The 14,003-nt window shown below is 45.4% G+C and overlaps 1 protein-coding gene and 1 long non-coding RNA gene across 3 annotated transcripts in view; one reads left to right on the top strand and one right to left on the bottom strand.

The window, feature by feature from the left end:
- The window catches only part of Mypn (myopalladin), a 68,070-nt gene that overhangs the window by 20,709 nt on the left and 33,358 nt on the right, over positions 1-14,003 (top strand). For both annotated transcript variants that reach the window (XM_038342609.1, XM_038342608.1), the window contains exons 3-5: positions 1,272-1,323; positions 5,062-5,158; positions 6,816-6,887. In XM_038342609.1, the coding sequence (XP_038198537.1) occupies positions 1,272-1,323; positions 5,062-5,158; positions 6,816-6,887 (221 nt within the window). The remainder of the gene's footprint in view (positions 1-1,271; positions 1,324-5,061; positions 5,159-6,815; positions 6,888-14,003) is intronic.
- LOC119822937 lies at positions 10,413-12,103 on the bottom strand. The gene is made up of 3 exons (XR_005286874.1): positions 11,991-12,103; positions 11,500-11,610; positions 10,413-10,922 (listed from the first exon to the last, which is right to left on the bottom strand). It is a non-coding gene; the product is annotated as an uncharacterized LOC119822937 (long non-coding RNA).

The following is a 14,003-nucleotide window of genomic DNA, read 5'->3' as shown; positions in this document are numbered from 1 at the left end:
TAGTAAGAATAATAAACAAAAACAACTTCAATAAAATGGGAAGCATTGAGCTCGTGTGGCCAGAGTAGAGCAAACAAGGATAAAGTAATAGGAAATGAAGCCTGAAGTTCAAGATGATGGGGAGGTGGAGGAAGGCAGATGAGTCGATTCTAAGTCTTCATCAGTCATTGCAAGGGCTTTACTTCAGAGTAACAAAGGAAACTCTGGAAGGTTCTGAGCAGAGACATGGTACAACCTGACTTACCCTCGCTGCTGGTTGAGGATATACACTCTGGAGAGTCAGGGATAGAAGTCTGGCGACTGCTTGAAATGTTTGGGGTGGCGTTTGCAACAGTACCAAGCATGAAAGCACGAATAATTTTTGAGGAGAAATCAGTTTTGTAGTTCTCAGCTATCTGTTAAGCTTTCGCTCCTATTTGCTTCGTCCTCTGAGTTTTATCTGGAGGATCTTTCTCTAGTACTTTTTCTTGCCTATACAATACCTTAGGTAAGCCTTGCCTCCAGTGCTTACATAGTGTGTGATCATGGACTAAACACTCATTTGCCAAGAAGACCGCAAGGTCCAAATGGTCTCATTCCTCCCTATCTCTGGCCATTTCCACAGAACCAAGCACATAGTGAACATTCGACAGACATTTAGTGAAGAATATGTTCATAGAAATGTGTCCCATGTTTTTAGCCTCAAGTCTTCGGAGTACAATAAATACCTCCAGGTTTAGCTCTACTGTATATGCCTGGAATTTCCGATCTGGAGAAATAAATCTAGTACCTGGTAGGAGAACTGAGATTGGATCGCTATTGGCTTGCTTTTTCACTCTGGCATCTGGACATCGAACACTCCCACTCCCAAGATGGAGGATGACTTGTTAATATTAGGGCAGGACGGAAGAGCACCCACCTACACTTGCAGTGTTTGGAATCCGGAATAATCCCCCCCCCCCCTTTCACCCACTCTGTGTGGGTTTATGAGCACCAGGGAATGCCTGCAAAAACTGTCCTGTTAGTCCAAAGATCTTAGCAGGTGTTCACACCCTGGAATTTAGAACTTGGCCCTGTGTGTTTGAATTATATCACACATTGGGCACACGTCCTTAATCGACTCCTTTCGATTCTTAGGGTCTACTTCCTCCTATGACAGATTAGATGTTCGCGGGAGGAGCCACTGGGTTCCTTCCTGAACCTAAGATTCCTTTTCAGAGCTTCAGATGCCTAGGAATTTGTTTACTGGATGATTATCTTTAAAATCCCGTCTTTTGTTTTCATTTCTCTAGGAGTTTCTTCCTCTGACTCAGAAGGGGACCCTAACAAAGAAGAGATGAATCGGTAATTCTATAGCCTAAACATCCTCAGGCCCCAAGAGAACCCCTAATTAATGTTGAGAACTTGAAGGAAGTGGTTCTGTGGTCGATCCTAACATCATGAAAAAAAAATATATATATATATATGTACATACACATGGGCAGATTTGGGGAAGACTCAATTTGTTTTTGCTTAAATCCTGCCCAGCAGATTAATTTGAATCTTCCTGATACTTAAAAAATGAAGTGACACTTATGAAATATTATCATGGTTTTGTCTACAGGATTAAAAACTGTAACCCAATAACTTTTTAAAATACATTTAAAAATAGTACTTATAAAGCTAGGTATGGTGCAATATACCTCTAATTGCAACACTTGGGAGTCTGAGACAGGAGGATTGCCATGAGTTTCAGACAATATAAATGTCTTGGCAAGTCACTGCTCTTTTGCTAACCAGTGGTACCGAGTAAAGTTTTATCTGTGTAGTTATTACAACCTTGATGGAGCCCCCTGTACTGCACTAGATCCAGTGGGCACGGAGGAAAAATCACAGGCTTCCTGCCTGTTCAAGATTTAAGGTCTAGTGGAGGGACAAGTGGAGGCAAGAAATGGGCAAGGGTAATGAGATTCTGTGGGATATGGCCATGGGTAGGCTGTGCAGGACTTTGAGGAATACCCCATTGGTCAAGGAAGGAGAGAGAGAGAGAGCAAGAAAGACTTCACAGAGCTGTGGGATTATCCTACCCTCCCCACAGAGGGGAAGCTCCGGAAGGGGAGAAATCACATCTTAGTCCTCAAACGTTCTGTGCATCTACCCCTGCAGTAACTCGCAGTTCGCTTTTGTAGGCATGTGAACATTATAAGTAAAGGATTTATTTCTCTTTCCCCTTTTACCCCTTTCTACTGTCATTCTCAAGACCTTTGTCCCATTCCTCCTCCTTGGGTCTGCGTGCTATCACTTCCTTTAAGGCCCTTCCTTCTGCCTCTCTTTTATAGACTTGGAAGTGCTACCAATTATTCTCAAACACATTCTGGTCTCATCATGCTCCTGGCTTAGAAAAGATTGTCTGAAGCCAGGTGATGATGGCGCATGCCTTTAATCCCAGCACTCACTCGAGAGGCAGAGGCAGGTGAATCTCTGTGAGTTCAAGGCCAGCCTGGCCTACAGAGCGAGTTTCAGGGCAGCCAAGGGCACACAGAGAAACCTGTCTCAAACAAAACAAAACAAAAACAAAAAACAAAAAATGAAAAAAAAGGCGAAGCAAACAAAAACTAAAAAAGATTATCTGTAGAAAACTAAAATCAAACATGAAACAAATAACATTTTTTAAAAAAATCTTCACGTGGCCTCCCTACAAAGCTGTCTTCAGGAGAATTTCAACCAGGCTGCCCTCTGTCCCCTCTACAGCAGGCTCTCCAAGTGGCCGGCACCTCATTCAAACAACACAGCAATTCACTTTCAGCTTTTCCTTCAAATTGTGCACCCTGTGGGATTTCCTGTTGCGAAATTCCTACTCATGGTCCACACCCAGTCCGAATGATCCCTCTCCGGATTCCATAATAAACTCCTGCTCAGCCACGCGATCATTGCACCTCTTTTGGGGGCCCCCGGGTCCTGTTACAAAGGCTGATGGGTATGAGTGTTGATCTACAGGTTTCAATAAGTAGAAGAGATCTCATGTATTCATTTGCTTTACTTGTTACTGCGAAGATTTTAGCTTCAGTTGCACATGACAGCCACCAGATTAACTGTGACTTAAGCCACACTGCTATTCATTTCTCATTTACATCCAGATCAGGATTTGTCTGGCAAACAGGCTTCTCAGTCTACCGGGTACCAGCATGGGACATCATAGGTCTCCTGTGGCCAGATTCGTGACCACTTCACCTCGTGCTAACACACGGTCCCATCTCCTTAGTAAGAAAGGAAGGCGTGAAGGACACGCCTGCCCACTCTCCTTTTGAGTCATCTCTCTTAAGCCGCACACATCACTCTCGTTCATGGCCCATTCCGGGAAGTCATCCTAGGGACACACCTAGCCACAACGAAGGTTAAGAAATTCTCTTTATATGGAGTAGCTGTGTGAGAAACTAAGTGGCGCTCCTGTCGTAGAGGGGAACATGCTGTGGAGACGATAGCTCATGGGATTTTGCTCTTTAGAGCACATGCTGCCTGTTTGGGGGGAAATCCATTCTGTGTCTTCACGACCTTCTCGGCTGTGTAGGGAATCCCACAGGCATCCATACTGAGCGTGGTAAAACAAGGACATGCTGATCTTCTGATGGGAGTTAGCCCTTTAACCCTCCTAAAAGACTGACAGGCTGTGAGTGGCTGTTTACCCATTGTAGAGATGAAGAAACAGAGAGGCAACATCCAGACCAAAGAAAGGGTAGCCTCCCGTCAGGGACCACAGGTCTCCACAGCCATAGGTGAAAGGCCTGTGGTCAAGATCTTGAGGGCCCTTTAAACCCAAAGCTTACTGTTTCCCAGTGCTCTTTGGGACGACCAGAGTCTTCCACTGAGAGGACTGCCTTTCCCTCTGCCGTAGGCTATCTCTCTTGCCAGGTTCTCTGGCTAGATCCTCAGACCTCTATCTTCCTCACAAAACTAATTTTCCTTCTGCCTCCCTCTCCAGAGTACTTCCTGGTTCAACACTCTTAAGTTAAATTGTATAAATCTGAAGAGCTTGTCAACTTTGGGATATTTCTGCTTTATGGCAGGGCAAAATCCCAAAAATAACAATTTATAAAGCCTAGACTCTTTTTTTCTTCCTTGCCCAAAATGGAAAGGGGAGGAGCTAGGGACGTAGCTCAGTTGATGGAGCACTTGCCCAGTGAGCACAAAGCCCTGAATCTGATCCCCAGTACCACATAAAACAGGCATAGTGGCTCACGCCTATAATTGGAGCCCTCAGAAGGTAAAGATAAAAGCGTCAGAAGTTCAAAGTCCCCCTCAGCTACATAGCCAGTTTGAGGCCAGCAGAAACAGAAGAAGAAGAAGAAAAAGAAGAAGGAGGAAGAGGAGGAAGAGGAAGATGAGGAAGAGAGAGAGAGAGAGAGAGAGAGAGAGAGAGAGAGAGAGAGAGAGAGAAATTTAGTGGGGCAGACATTTAATCTTAGCACTTGGGAAGCAGGAGCAAGTGGATCATTGTGGCTTCAAGGCCAGCCTGGCCTACAAAGTGAAACCCTGTCTCAAAAAAGAAAGGAAAAAAAATAAAGGAAAGGGGCAGGAAGGGAAAGAAGAAAGGAAAAAAAGAAAGGTGAAGTACAATAAAGTAGCAGCAAAATAGATCTTCAAAAATTATCTCCAGCCGGGCGGTGGTGGCGCACGCCTTTAATCCCAGCACTCGGGAGGCAGAGGCAGGCGGATCTCTGAGTTCGAGGCCAGCCTGGTCTACAAGAGCTAGTTCCAGGACAGGCTCTAGAAACTACAGGGAAACCCTGTCTCGAAAAACCAAAAAAAAATAAATAAATAAATAAATTATCTCCAGCCTCTGCTGTGTCTGTCACTGGTGAATCTCAGGTCACTGTAGATATGTCTGAATCGCCAGTCATACCCCAAAGAATCCAAGGCTAAGAATGTCATCTTCATGTGTATTGCCCAACAGAATGTGTAGAACGAAATGTTGGTGAATACTTGAAGAATACCGTCAAAGACTTGCTATAGCCAACAGCAAGCAATGCTGACATTACTGGCTTTGCTGACTTTCACAAGCAGTTATAGTTCTGTGTTATAATCTATATTTTAATGATTTCTCAGAATCCAGAAGCCAAATGAGTTGTCATCTCCTCCCACTACCTCTGCAGCCATTCCTCCAGTAGCCCAAAGCCAGCCCAGAGTGTCCACTGTCCAGCAGGTACGAATCTAGGTTGAGCGCAAGTGACCATGACCGCCTTGCATGGCAAGGTCATGCCCACTGCTGTAATTGATCATTAAGTAATCGCTTTGTCCTTCGGCTGCATAAGCTCATTGCTTCCCATGGCTTTGGGAATTTAGTCTCCTCCTTGGGAAAACAACATAGGAAAAGAGACGTTTGACAAGTTGGTATCTGGCACCCCCATTTTATAAAAAGTGCTGATCATATGTGAACCAGTGGGTGTACATCTTAACTTTATTTCATGGAAAATGAAATAATTCTACTTCCTAAGACAAAAAGGAAGTAGTTTTCTTTTTTCAAAAAAGAGTAAAGACTAATATCTTTCCAGTTAATGATAGTGTTTATTATAAAGCATTCTGTATAGAAGCATATTAAATAAAAACTTTAATGTGGTTGACAGTTGCATGGCTTGGGCAGACTGAGGGGCCACTAGCAGTGGCACCAGGATTTATCCCTACTGCATGTACTGGCTTTTGGGGATCCTATTCTCTTTGGATGGACAGCTTGCTCAGTCTAGACATTGTAGGAAGGGCCTTGGACCTTCCCCAAAGCAATGTGCCTTACCCTCTCTGAGAAGTGGATGGGGGTGGGATGGGAGGGTATGTGAAGAGAATGGGAGGAGGAGAGGGAGTGGGAACTTAGATTGGTATTTTTTTAATAAATTAAAACAAAAACAAACAAACAAAAAACTTTAATCAGAGCTAGAGAGATGGCTCAGTGGTTAAGATGGAGTGGGCAACTCGCAATTAACCCTAATTCTGGTTCCTGGGGATCCAGCTGCCCCTTCTGGCATCCATGGGCACCTGCAGGCATATGCACAAACAGAGATACATACCTACACATATAATTAAAATTAAAATTAAATCTTAAAAAAACCCACCAACTTTAGTCAAGCTTGTATCTCTACACCCTATCCTCAGATGAATCTCCTGTCAATAGTAATAATTGCTAGGAGAGACTTCCAGGCATTTCCTATTCACGTATAAAAATATTCATATACACGTGTACTTTAAACATGAAATTATTCTTTTTAAATGTACTTGCTGCATGTCAATAATAATCTAAATAAATATATTTTGATGTATTGATCTTTAGCTTAACAATAATGAGAATTACTTATCTAACTTTGAGCCCAAGTCCCTTGGGTTTTTTTTTTAAAGATTTATTTATTTATTATATATACAACATTCTGCCTCCATGTATGCCCACATGCCAGAAGAGGGCACCAGATCTCATTACAGATGGCTGTGAGCCACCATGTGGTTGCTGGGAACTGAACTCAGGACCTCTGGAAGAGCAGTCAGTGCTCTTAACCGCCAAGCCATCTCTCCAGCCCCGTCCCTTGGTTTTTAAATAACGATTTGTATAGCTCCAGAGACTTGAGCCCTCTTCAGAGTAGGGCTAGTTACCCGGACCATGGGGGTGGGAGGAGTGTAATTTTATAGCCAGCCTGACCTAGGAAGAAATACAATCGGTTCAGACTGCAAGCTCAAGTCTACGATTCGTGAATTTAGAAAACACTGGTCTTTTGATTTGAGATTAATTTTATATAACGAAGTCTATAGATTCGTTATCTCAGTCTATCCATGCAGCAACCCTGGTGACAATGAACATATTGTTGGTTCTCTTCTTACAGTGTCAGAGTCCCACCAACTATTTGCAAGGACTGGATGGAAAGCCTATCATTGCGGCTCCAGTGTTTACAAAGGTAATCAAATAAGACTTCTTTCTTTCTGCCAGGGTTTAAAACACCAGGGAATCCAGACAAAGGGCCTAAAATCCTCTGATTTTATCTCAGGATTTGTCTTTTGGAAGTGCAGTGTAGGATTTAAGGATTTCTGTGTTTTGGTCGTTTCTATGGCATCATGTCTAGCCTCAGGCTTATTTATTTTATTTTACTTTTTGAGATGGGATCTCATGTATCCCAGGCTGGCCTTGAACTTGCTATGTAATTTAAGATAACCTTGAACTCCTGATGCTCTTTCCCTCAACCTCTTGAGTGCTGGGATTACAGGTGTATACAGCTACACCCATTTTATTTGTTGCTGGGAATTGAACTCAGGTCAGAGCCTTGTGTGTACTAGGCAAGCACTCTACCAATTAAGCTAGCAACATCCCCAGCCCCTTTTCTGCTTCTTCCTCCTTCCTTCCTTCCTTCCTTCCTTCCTTCCTTCCTTCCTTCCTCCCTCCCTCCCTCCCTCCCTCCCTCCCTCCCTCCCTCCCTCCCTCTTTTCCTTCCTTCTTTGTTTCCTTTCTTTTTTTTTCTTTTTTCTTTTTCTTTTTCTTTTTTGAGACAAGGTTTCTCTATATAGCCCTAGCTGTTCTAGAACCCACTCTGCAGACCTGGTTGGCCTCGAACTCATGCAGACCCACCTGCCTCTGCCTCCCGAGTGCTGGGATCAAAGGTGTGCACCACCACCACCCGGCTGCAAACTACCCTTGTCATACCACTTCTCTCCTCCAGAACTCTCCTCTTTGTTAGGAAGGGGAAAGCCATTCCTTGTCATGTAGCTAGAAGACATCAGGCTCAGCACCGAGATCACCTGGTGAAACAGAACAAGAAATCCAAAACTGACAAAGAGCTTTTCTGCTCTAATCTGGCTGAGTCATGTCAGGCAGAGTGGGTACCATCATCAGGCGAGCAGGAGGTCTCATTATCGGTGGCCCAGGCATCACGGGCGCATGGCCTCCCATGGGTGGCCTCATTCCAGGAACAGGAGGGCCGCTCATTGGCATCCAGGGAAGGCCTCCCATGTGGGGTGCAGGCCTCATGCCAGGGCAAGGAGAGCCCAGGAGACCCGGGAGGGGGGGTAGGGAGAAGGTGGGATCATGGCCCCTGCAGGAGGAGGAGGAGGAGCAGAGAGTGGACCTGGGGATATCTTTCCTTGTCAGTCAGGCTCCAGGTCTGCTCCTCCCCCCCGTTTCCGGTATTAGTCTGCAATGCTCGCTTTGTGCTTCCTACCGCTGCCGTGTCTTCCTCACAGATCACATGTAAGAGACACCTCACAGCCCTCACAATAAAACTTAGGCATGTTGCTCCTCGGGCCATTGGCTACCCGGTTCCTCATTGTCCCAAGTCTCGGAATTCTAATGGCAGTTCTTGTCGCGAGGGAAGTGTACTCCCCGCTAACCACTCTGACCTTTATGCCATTCTAGAGGCTGTTAAACAGTCACTCTGGACTCAGGTGACAAGGTGCCAGCTACTTGTTCTTCTAGATGTATCCTGACTTTCAGGAGGATCTGGTTTTGGGGCTGGTCTTTGGTGCTCAAGGAAACAGAGCCAAATCATTTTAGAAGATTTAACATAAAGCCTGGATTAGGACAAAGAGCTCGTTCTTCTTGGTATTAGCAGCTATAGAGTCACCAACTTTTGAATCACACGGTCTTTGTATTTTGAACTTGAAAATTCAGTTAGAGATTTTCATTTACAAAGGAAAAATCCAAGGAAGGGTCAGAGAGATTAAAATTCAGCCAACCTCACCGGGTGGTGGTGGCGCACGCCTTTAATCCCAGCACTCGGGAGGCAGAGGCAGAGGCAGACGGATCTCTGTGAGTTCGAGGCCAGCCTGGTCTACAAGAGCTAGTTCCAGGACAGGCTCCAAAGCCACAGAGAAACTCTGTCTCGAAAAAAAAAAAAAAAAAATTCAGCCAACCTCACAGGACTAGTTAATGGTAGAATCTGGAGAGAAGCAAGTTTTCCTGCTTCTAAGAAGATGATTCTTCTATGTGCAGCACACACGGTTGCTCAAGACAATGAGTTCAAAGGTTAAAAAAAAAAATAAGTCACACTGGATTTTTTCATGTTATGAAGATCAAATGTAACATCTTCATGATGTTCTTCTTAGTATGAACAGCACATGTAAGCCCGAAGAGATTTTTATTCTATAAAAAAAAATAATTACTTGAGTCATGGATATTAGTTGTGGCTGATTTTCTTCTCCAAGGGTCATTGATAATGTCTGGGAACAGTTTTGGCTGCCACATGAGAGGGCTGTGCTAACAGCATTTGGAGATGTTGTTGAGCACAGTACAGCACCCAGGGTGCCAGCCCCCCTACAGCAAAGAATCATCTAACCCTAAATCTCTAGACTGCCCAAGATGGGGAGCCCTGATTTAAAGAAAAAACAGAAAATCTGGGCTTTTCTAGCGGCACTGATACTCTCGATGGATCCACAACTGTCCTGGGGGGGAGGGGGGTCTGGTCATATTGAATGAGATCATCCAAGTTGGCTTCCCCAAATCCATCACAGTCTAGAGTAATCCCTGTTTACTCGTTTCCATGTTGATTAGGCGCATTTCCTGATGTGAATAAGGTATCTCTTTATTTTTTTAGGTTTGTTTAATAGTCTGCCTCTGGTGTTTTAGCCTCTCTACTGTAAAAGACTGGAAGTAGGAAAATACCATGTTATGATTTAATGGATACAAGATTCTGAAGAGGAATTGTGGGTGGACTCTGTGTGTGTGTGTGTGTGTGTGTGTGTGTGTGTATCTCAGTGTGCCTGTGTGTGTTTATTGGTGTGCTCATGTGTGTGTACCTGTGTATGTGTGTCTGTTGTGTGTGTTACAGTTAGTAGAAATAGTTTTGTCGTCTCTTATTGACACTGCTAAGCCATCTAGCCTTAAGAGACAGCATAAAGGTGACACTGAAATATAACATTTGTCACATCCGCTTGTCACGGGTTACAGACAGTGCCAACTCTTCAAAAGTAGCTGAACTACCAAATACTCTCCAATAGTCTCCTTTCTCCCCATTCTCAGCACCTACCACCGTTCCATCTCAAATCTTAGGTGTGCTAAGATCCCCGTCTCCCAGAGTGCATGCCTTGTATGATCATCACAGGTAAAGCTCTTTATAGTTTAGGATTTTCCCAATCACCCTGAAAGCTACGTGTGATGTGCAGATAGAAGGTGAAGTCTGGCACACTGACACAGGCCTCTAGTGCTAACAACCGGCAGGCTGGGACAGAAAGAGGCTGTTCGAGACCAGCCTGGGCTGCGTAGAAAGATCCTTTCTCAAAAACTAAGTTCGAAAGGTTTTCTTTAAAAGTCTGGGTTCAGAGTATAGTTCAGAGTATAGTATAGGTGCTTACCTAGCAAGCACAATGCCCTGGGTTTAACCCTCAGCACAAGAGGAGGAGCAGAGAGAGGGAAAGAGAAAGAAAGAGTCAGATAGGACCCTTTAATAGTCTTTAATTTCCGAGATCAATCCAAGCATTCGTTTGAACTGCTTTACTGGGGTGACTCTGAACGCCTCTCTCTGATTAGATGTTCTGATTGGCAGATGAAAATGCCTTTGACAAATGAAAGTGGGAAAATGAATTGATCATTAGATTCTGTGAAGTCTATAAAAACTATCAGCCTGCTGGTGGGAACCCAGCTCAAAAGCACACTGCGAGGAGGCTGTGAGCTCTCGCCTCCATAAATGGGCTTGTCCGGGGACACGGGGCAGCAGGGTAGGCTGGGGTTCAGATTCCAGAGAGACTTATCAGCTGCAGCGTGCTTGCGTTAGTCTCCGTCAGTGAGGGCAGGATTGAGGTCACAGCCGCTGCCCGTGTCATTAGCGAATTTCTGAGTCACAGTTACCAAGGATGGTATTTCGCCACCAGGTGATGATAGCAGGTGATTTGCATGCATCCGTCCAGGTTATTCCATCTCTCTCTCTTCAGGGACTTCTGGCACCATGGCTCCTGTGACTCACTTTCTATACGGTCCAACACTGCATTTCTTTGCCAATGATGGGAAGCTGTCGTTTTTTCAAAGGCACTGATTAGAGTTTTATTTAACTCCTTTTCCCTTCTTTGATGATCTTCCTTTTGTAGAAGGTTTAAATGAAAAGGAGAATTGCCCGGCCAAATGGTGACAGAGTTAAGAGCAGACTATGGGGTTCTGAGTTTACTCAGAGAGCGGGTGCCTGTGCCTCTCGTTTGTTTGTTGTGCACTGAGTGTGCGCTTATGAATGCTAGGCCCGTGCTCTGCCTGGGAGCCACATCCATAGCCCTCCTGTTGTTTTAAACTGAGCCTCATTGTAGCCCAGACTGACCTTGAACTCTCTAAGTAGCAGTGGCTGACTTTGAACCCTTGGTCCTCCCACTTCCACCTCCTGAATGCCAGGGTTACGAGGTATTTGTGCCCACACCCGGTTTATGCAGTGCTGGGAGCCAAGCCCAGGGCTTTGTGCCGGCTAGGCAGCCTCTGTACCAACTGAGTTACCCCCTGAGCCCACTGTCTATGCTTGGTTTCTTTTAATTTTTTATAGATTTATTCACTTATGGGGGGGTTGGGGTGGGTACAATACATGCGTGACTTTAGAGGCAACTTACAGGAGTCAGTTCTGTCCCCCAACCATGTATGTTCCACGGATGGAATTTAGGTTGTTGGTCTTGGTGACAAACGCCCTTCCACGCCGAGCCATCTCCGTCTCACCATCTTTCCTGTGTTTTAAAACAGTCTGTGTACAGCGCTAGACCACCCTTCCTCCCCTGGGCATCACCAGAAACACTTCGCTCTGCTTATGAAGAGAACAGCATTCACACTTCTGGGGTGTGGAGGGAGGGAGGCGACCAAATTAGAATCTTGCTCCTGTCGCCTCCCACTCAATGGCAGCTGCCCTGGCGGGCGTTCAAGGCTGCGGCAGCCCTGGCTCTGGCTGCTTCAGCAGTAATTTGAAGAGTGTAAGGGGGCAGGGGAAGTGAGAGTTTCAAGAGCACTACATTATATAACAGCAGAGGCAGGAAACCGGGAAATAACTGGGCCAGTGGCCAGATCTGAGGACTTCAGGGTCCCTCCAAAATCACCGAATCCAGAGACTTACCTCTGCCTGGAGCACCTGTGACAACCGAGTACCAAAGGGTCTTCTGTCTGATTTTTTGTTACGTGTGTGTGTGTGTGTGTGTGTGTGTGTGTGTGTGTGTTGCTCACAACACGGACCAAGTGTGAAGGTCATAGGACAACTTGTGGGAGTCAGTTTTTTCCTTCCACCATGTAGGTCCTGGGATTGAACTCAGATCCTCAGGCTTGGTGGTGAGCCCCTTTACCTGCTGAGCCATCTATATCACTACATCTTTCTGGGCCAACTCCAGCCTAAGGCTCTGTACACAGTCACCTGCATCATGCCCAAAGATGCAGAAACATCTGGATTTTCAAATGATAAATAAAAAATGAACCTTGGAGCTATTCTTACAAATATGTATATATTTTGTTTTATGTGTATGAGTGTTTTTGTTTGCATATATGTATGGTACCCCATGCATGCCTGGTGTCCAGGGAGGCCAGAAGAGGGCGCTAGATCCCCTAGAACTGGAGTTACAGACAGTTGTGAACCACCATGTGGATGCTGGGAATCAAACCCAGGTTTTCTGCAAGAACAAGTGCTCCTAAGTGATAATGCATTTTAGCCAACAAGGGAGCTGCTGTTTCCGAAAGTATCCTTGCACTGTGTCTGCCAGCCGAGATCCTCTAAGCAAGAGCCCAGGTTTGTAACACCTGACACAGGGCAGGAACAAAGCAGGCATGGTTGAATTTACCCTGTGGCAAATGCTTCTATTTCTGGAAGCTTCGGGAAGAACAGAACAATGGACTCCATGCTGACTGGTCATGAATGAGCTCAAAGATGATCTGGATGTTGACAAATACGGCAGAGTTGTACTTTGGACAATGTTTTACCTTGGGCGGCTGTGGACTTTTGACTATAGTGACTTCAGTTCAGATCCATAATTTCTAGTAAAGATTAACTCAGCCCTCCTCAGTTGAGGACCGATTGATTTATCCTTTAGTGAAGTGAGATGAATTTAGTCAAGATTGAGCACCTTCCGTGTGTCTGTGTTTTGTTATTGTAACAAACCACCGAAGGCTGGGTCCTTTATTCAGAGGAGAGGTTTCTTTATCTTAGGTTTTGTTTGGTTGGTTGGTTTGGTTGGTTTTCAAGACAGGTTTTCTGTGTGTAATAGCCCTGGCTGTTCCGGAACTCACTTTGTAGAACAGGCTGGCCTCAAACTCACAGAGATCCACCTGCCTCTGGTTCCAAAGCGCTGGGATTAAAGGTGTGCGGCCCACCACCCAGTCCTATCTTACAGTTTTGGAGTTTCAGGGATATGTCAATGGTATGGGGCTTAGCTCTGGCGAAGATGTGGAAGAGGATGGTAACAGTTGGTAACACAATGGGGGAAGAGAGGGAGAAGGAGAATCATGCATTGAGACAGGAGACGGGATTTTAAAAGAGAAAAGAGAAGCTGGAGAGATGGCTCAGTGGTTAAGAGCACTGGCTGCCCTCCCAGACGAATGAAATTGAATTGAAATTTATGCCCTGGCAATGCTGAAGCATGCATGGGTAGCCCGTATATGGGGTGTTATGATAAAAATAAAATGGCGCCATTCCCCGAGTGGCTGCAACGGGCAGCGGGCCATGAGGAGCTGCGGTGGTAAAATGCTGCTGTTCCCCAAGTGGCCCATGAGGACCAGCCGGTCCCAGGCAGGGAGTCGCGCTGCGGGTGAGAGACAGAGACAGAGACAGATAGGCACACCTGCAAGTGGTCCTCTGCTATCCCAATGTGTGCCGCCATGACACAAGCCTCTAGACACGCAGTACATAAACATGCAATAGACTCTAAGAAAAAGAAAACACCCCATAACTTGCAGGATAATGACTGACTTTCAAAAACTTTTTCTAAGTGGCTCATAAGATAGCCCTTATCTTCCTGCTGACTGCAATGAATTTCTACCTCTTACCCTAGAAGTTAGCAGGCCTGCTCCCTACTCTGTGGCCTCGCAGGTGTCTTGGCTGACCTCTCAAATAGAGCACAGGTCTCCACTCTCCTTATCAAATGAG

Source organism: Arvicola amphibius, chromosome 9 (genome assembly GCF_903992535.2).
Source record: "Arvicola amphibius chromosome 9, mArvAmp1.2, whole genome shotgun sequence".
NCBI classification, from domain to species: domain Eukaryota; kingdom Metazoa; phylum Chordata; class Mammalia; order Rodentia; family Cricetidae; genus Arvicola; species Arvicola amphibius.
The sequence above is the reverse complement of the archived record's forward strand: the minus strand, read 5'-3'. Positions and strand labels throughout refer to the sequence as shown.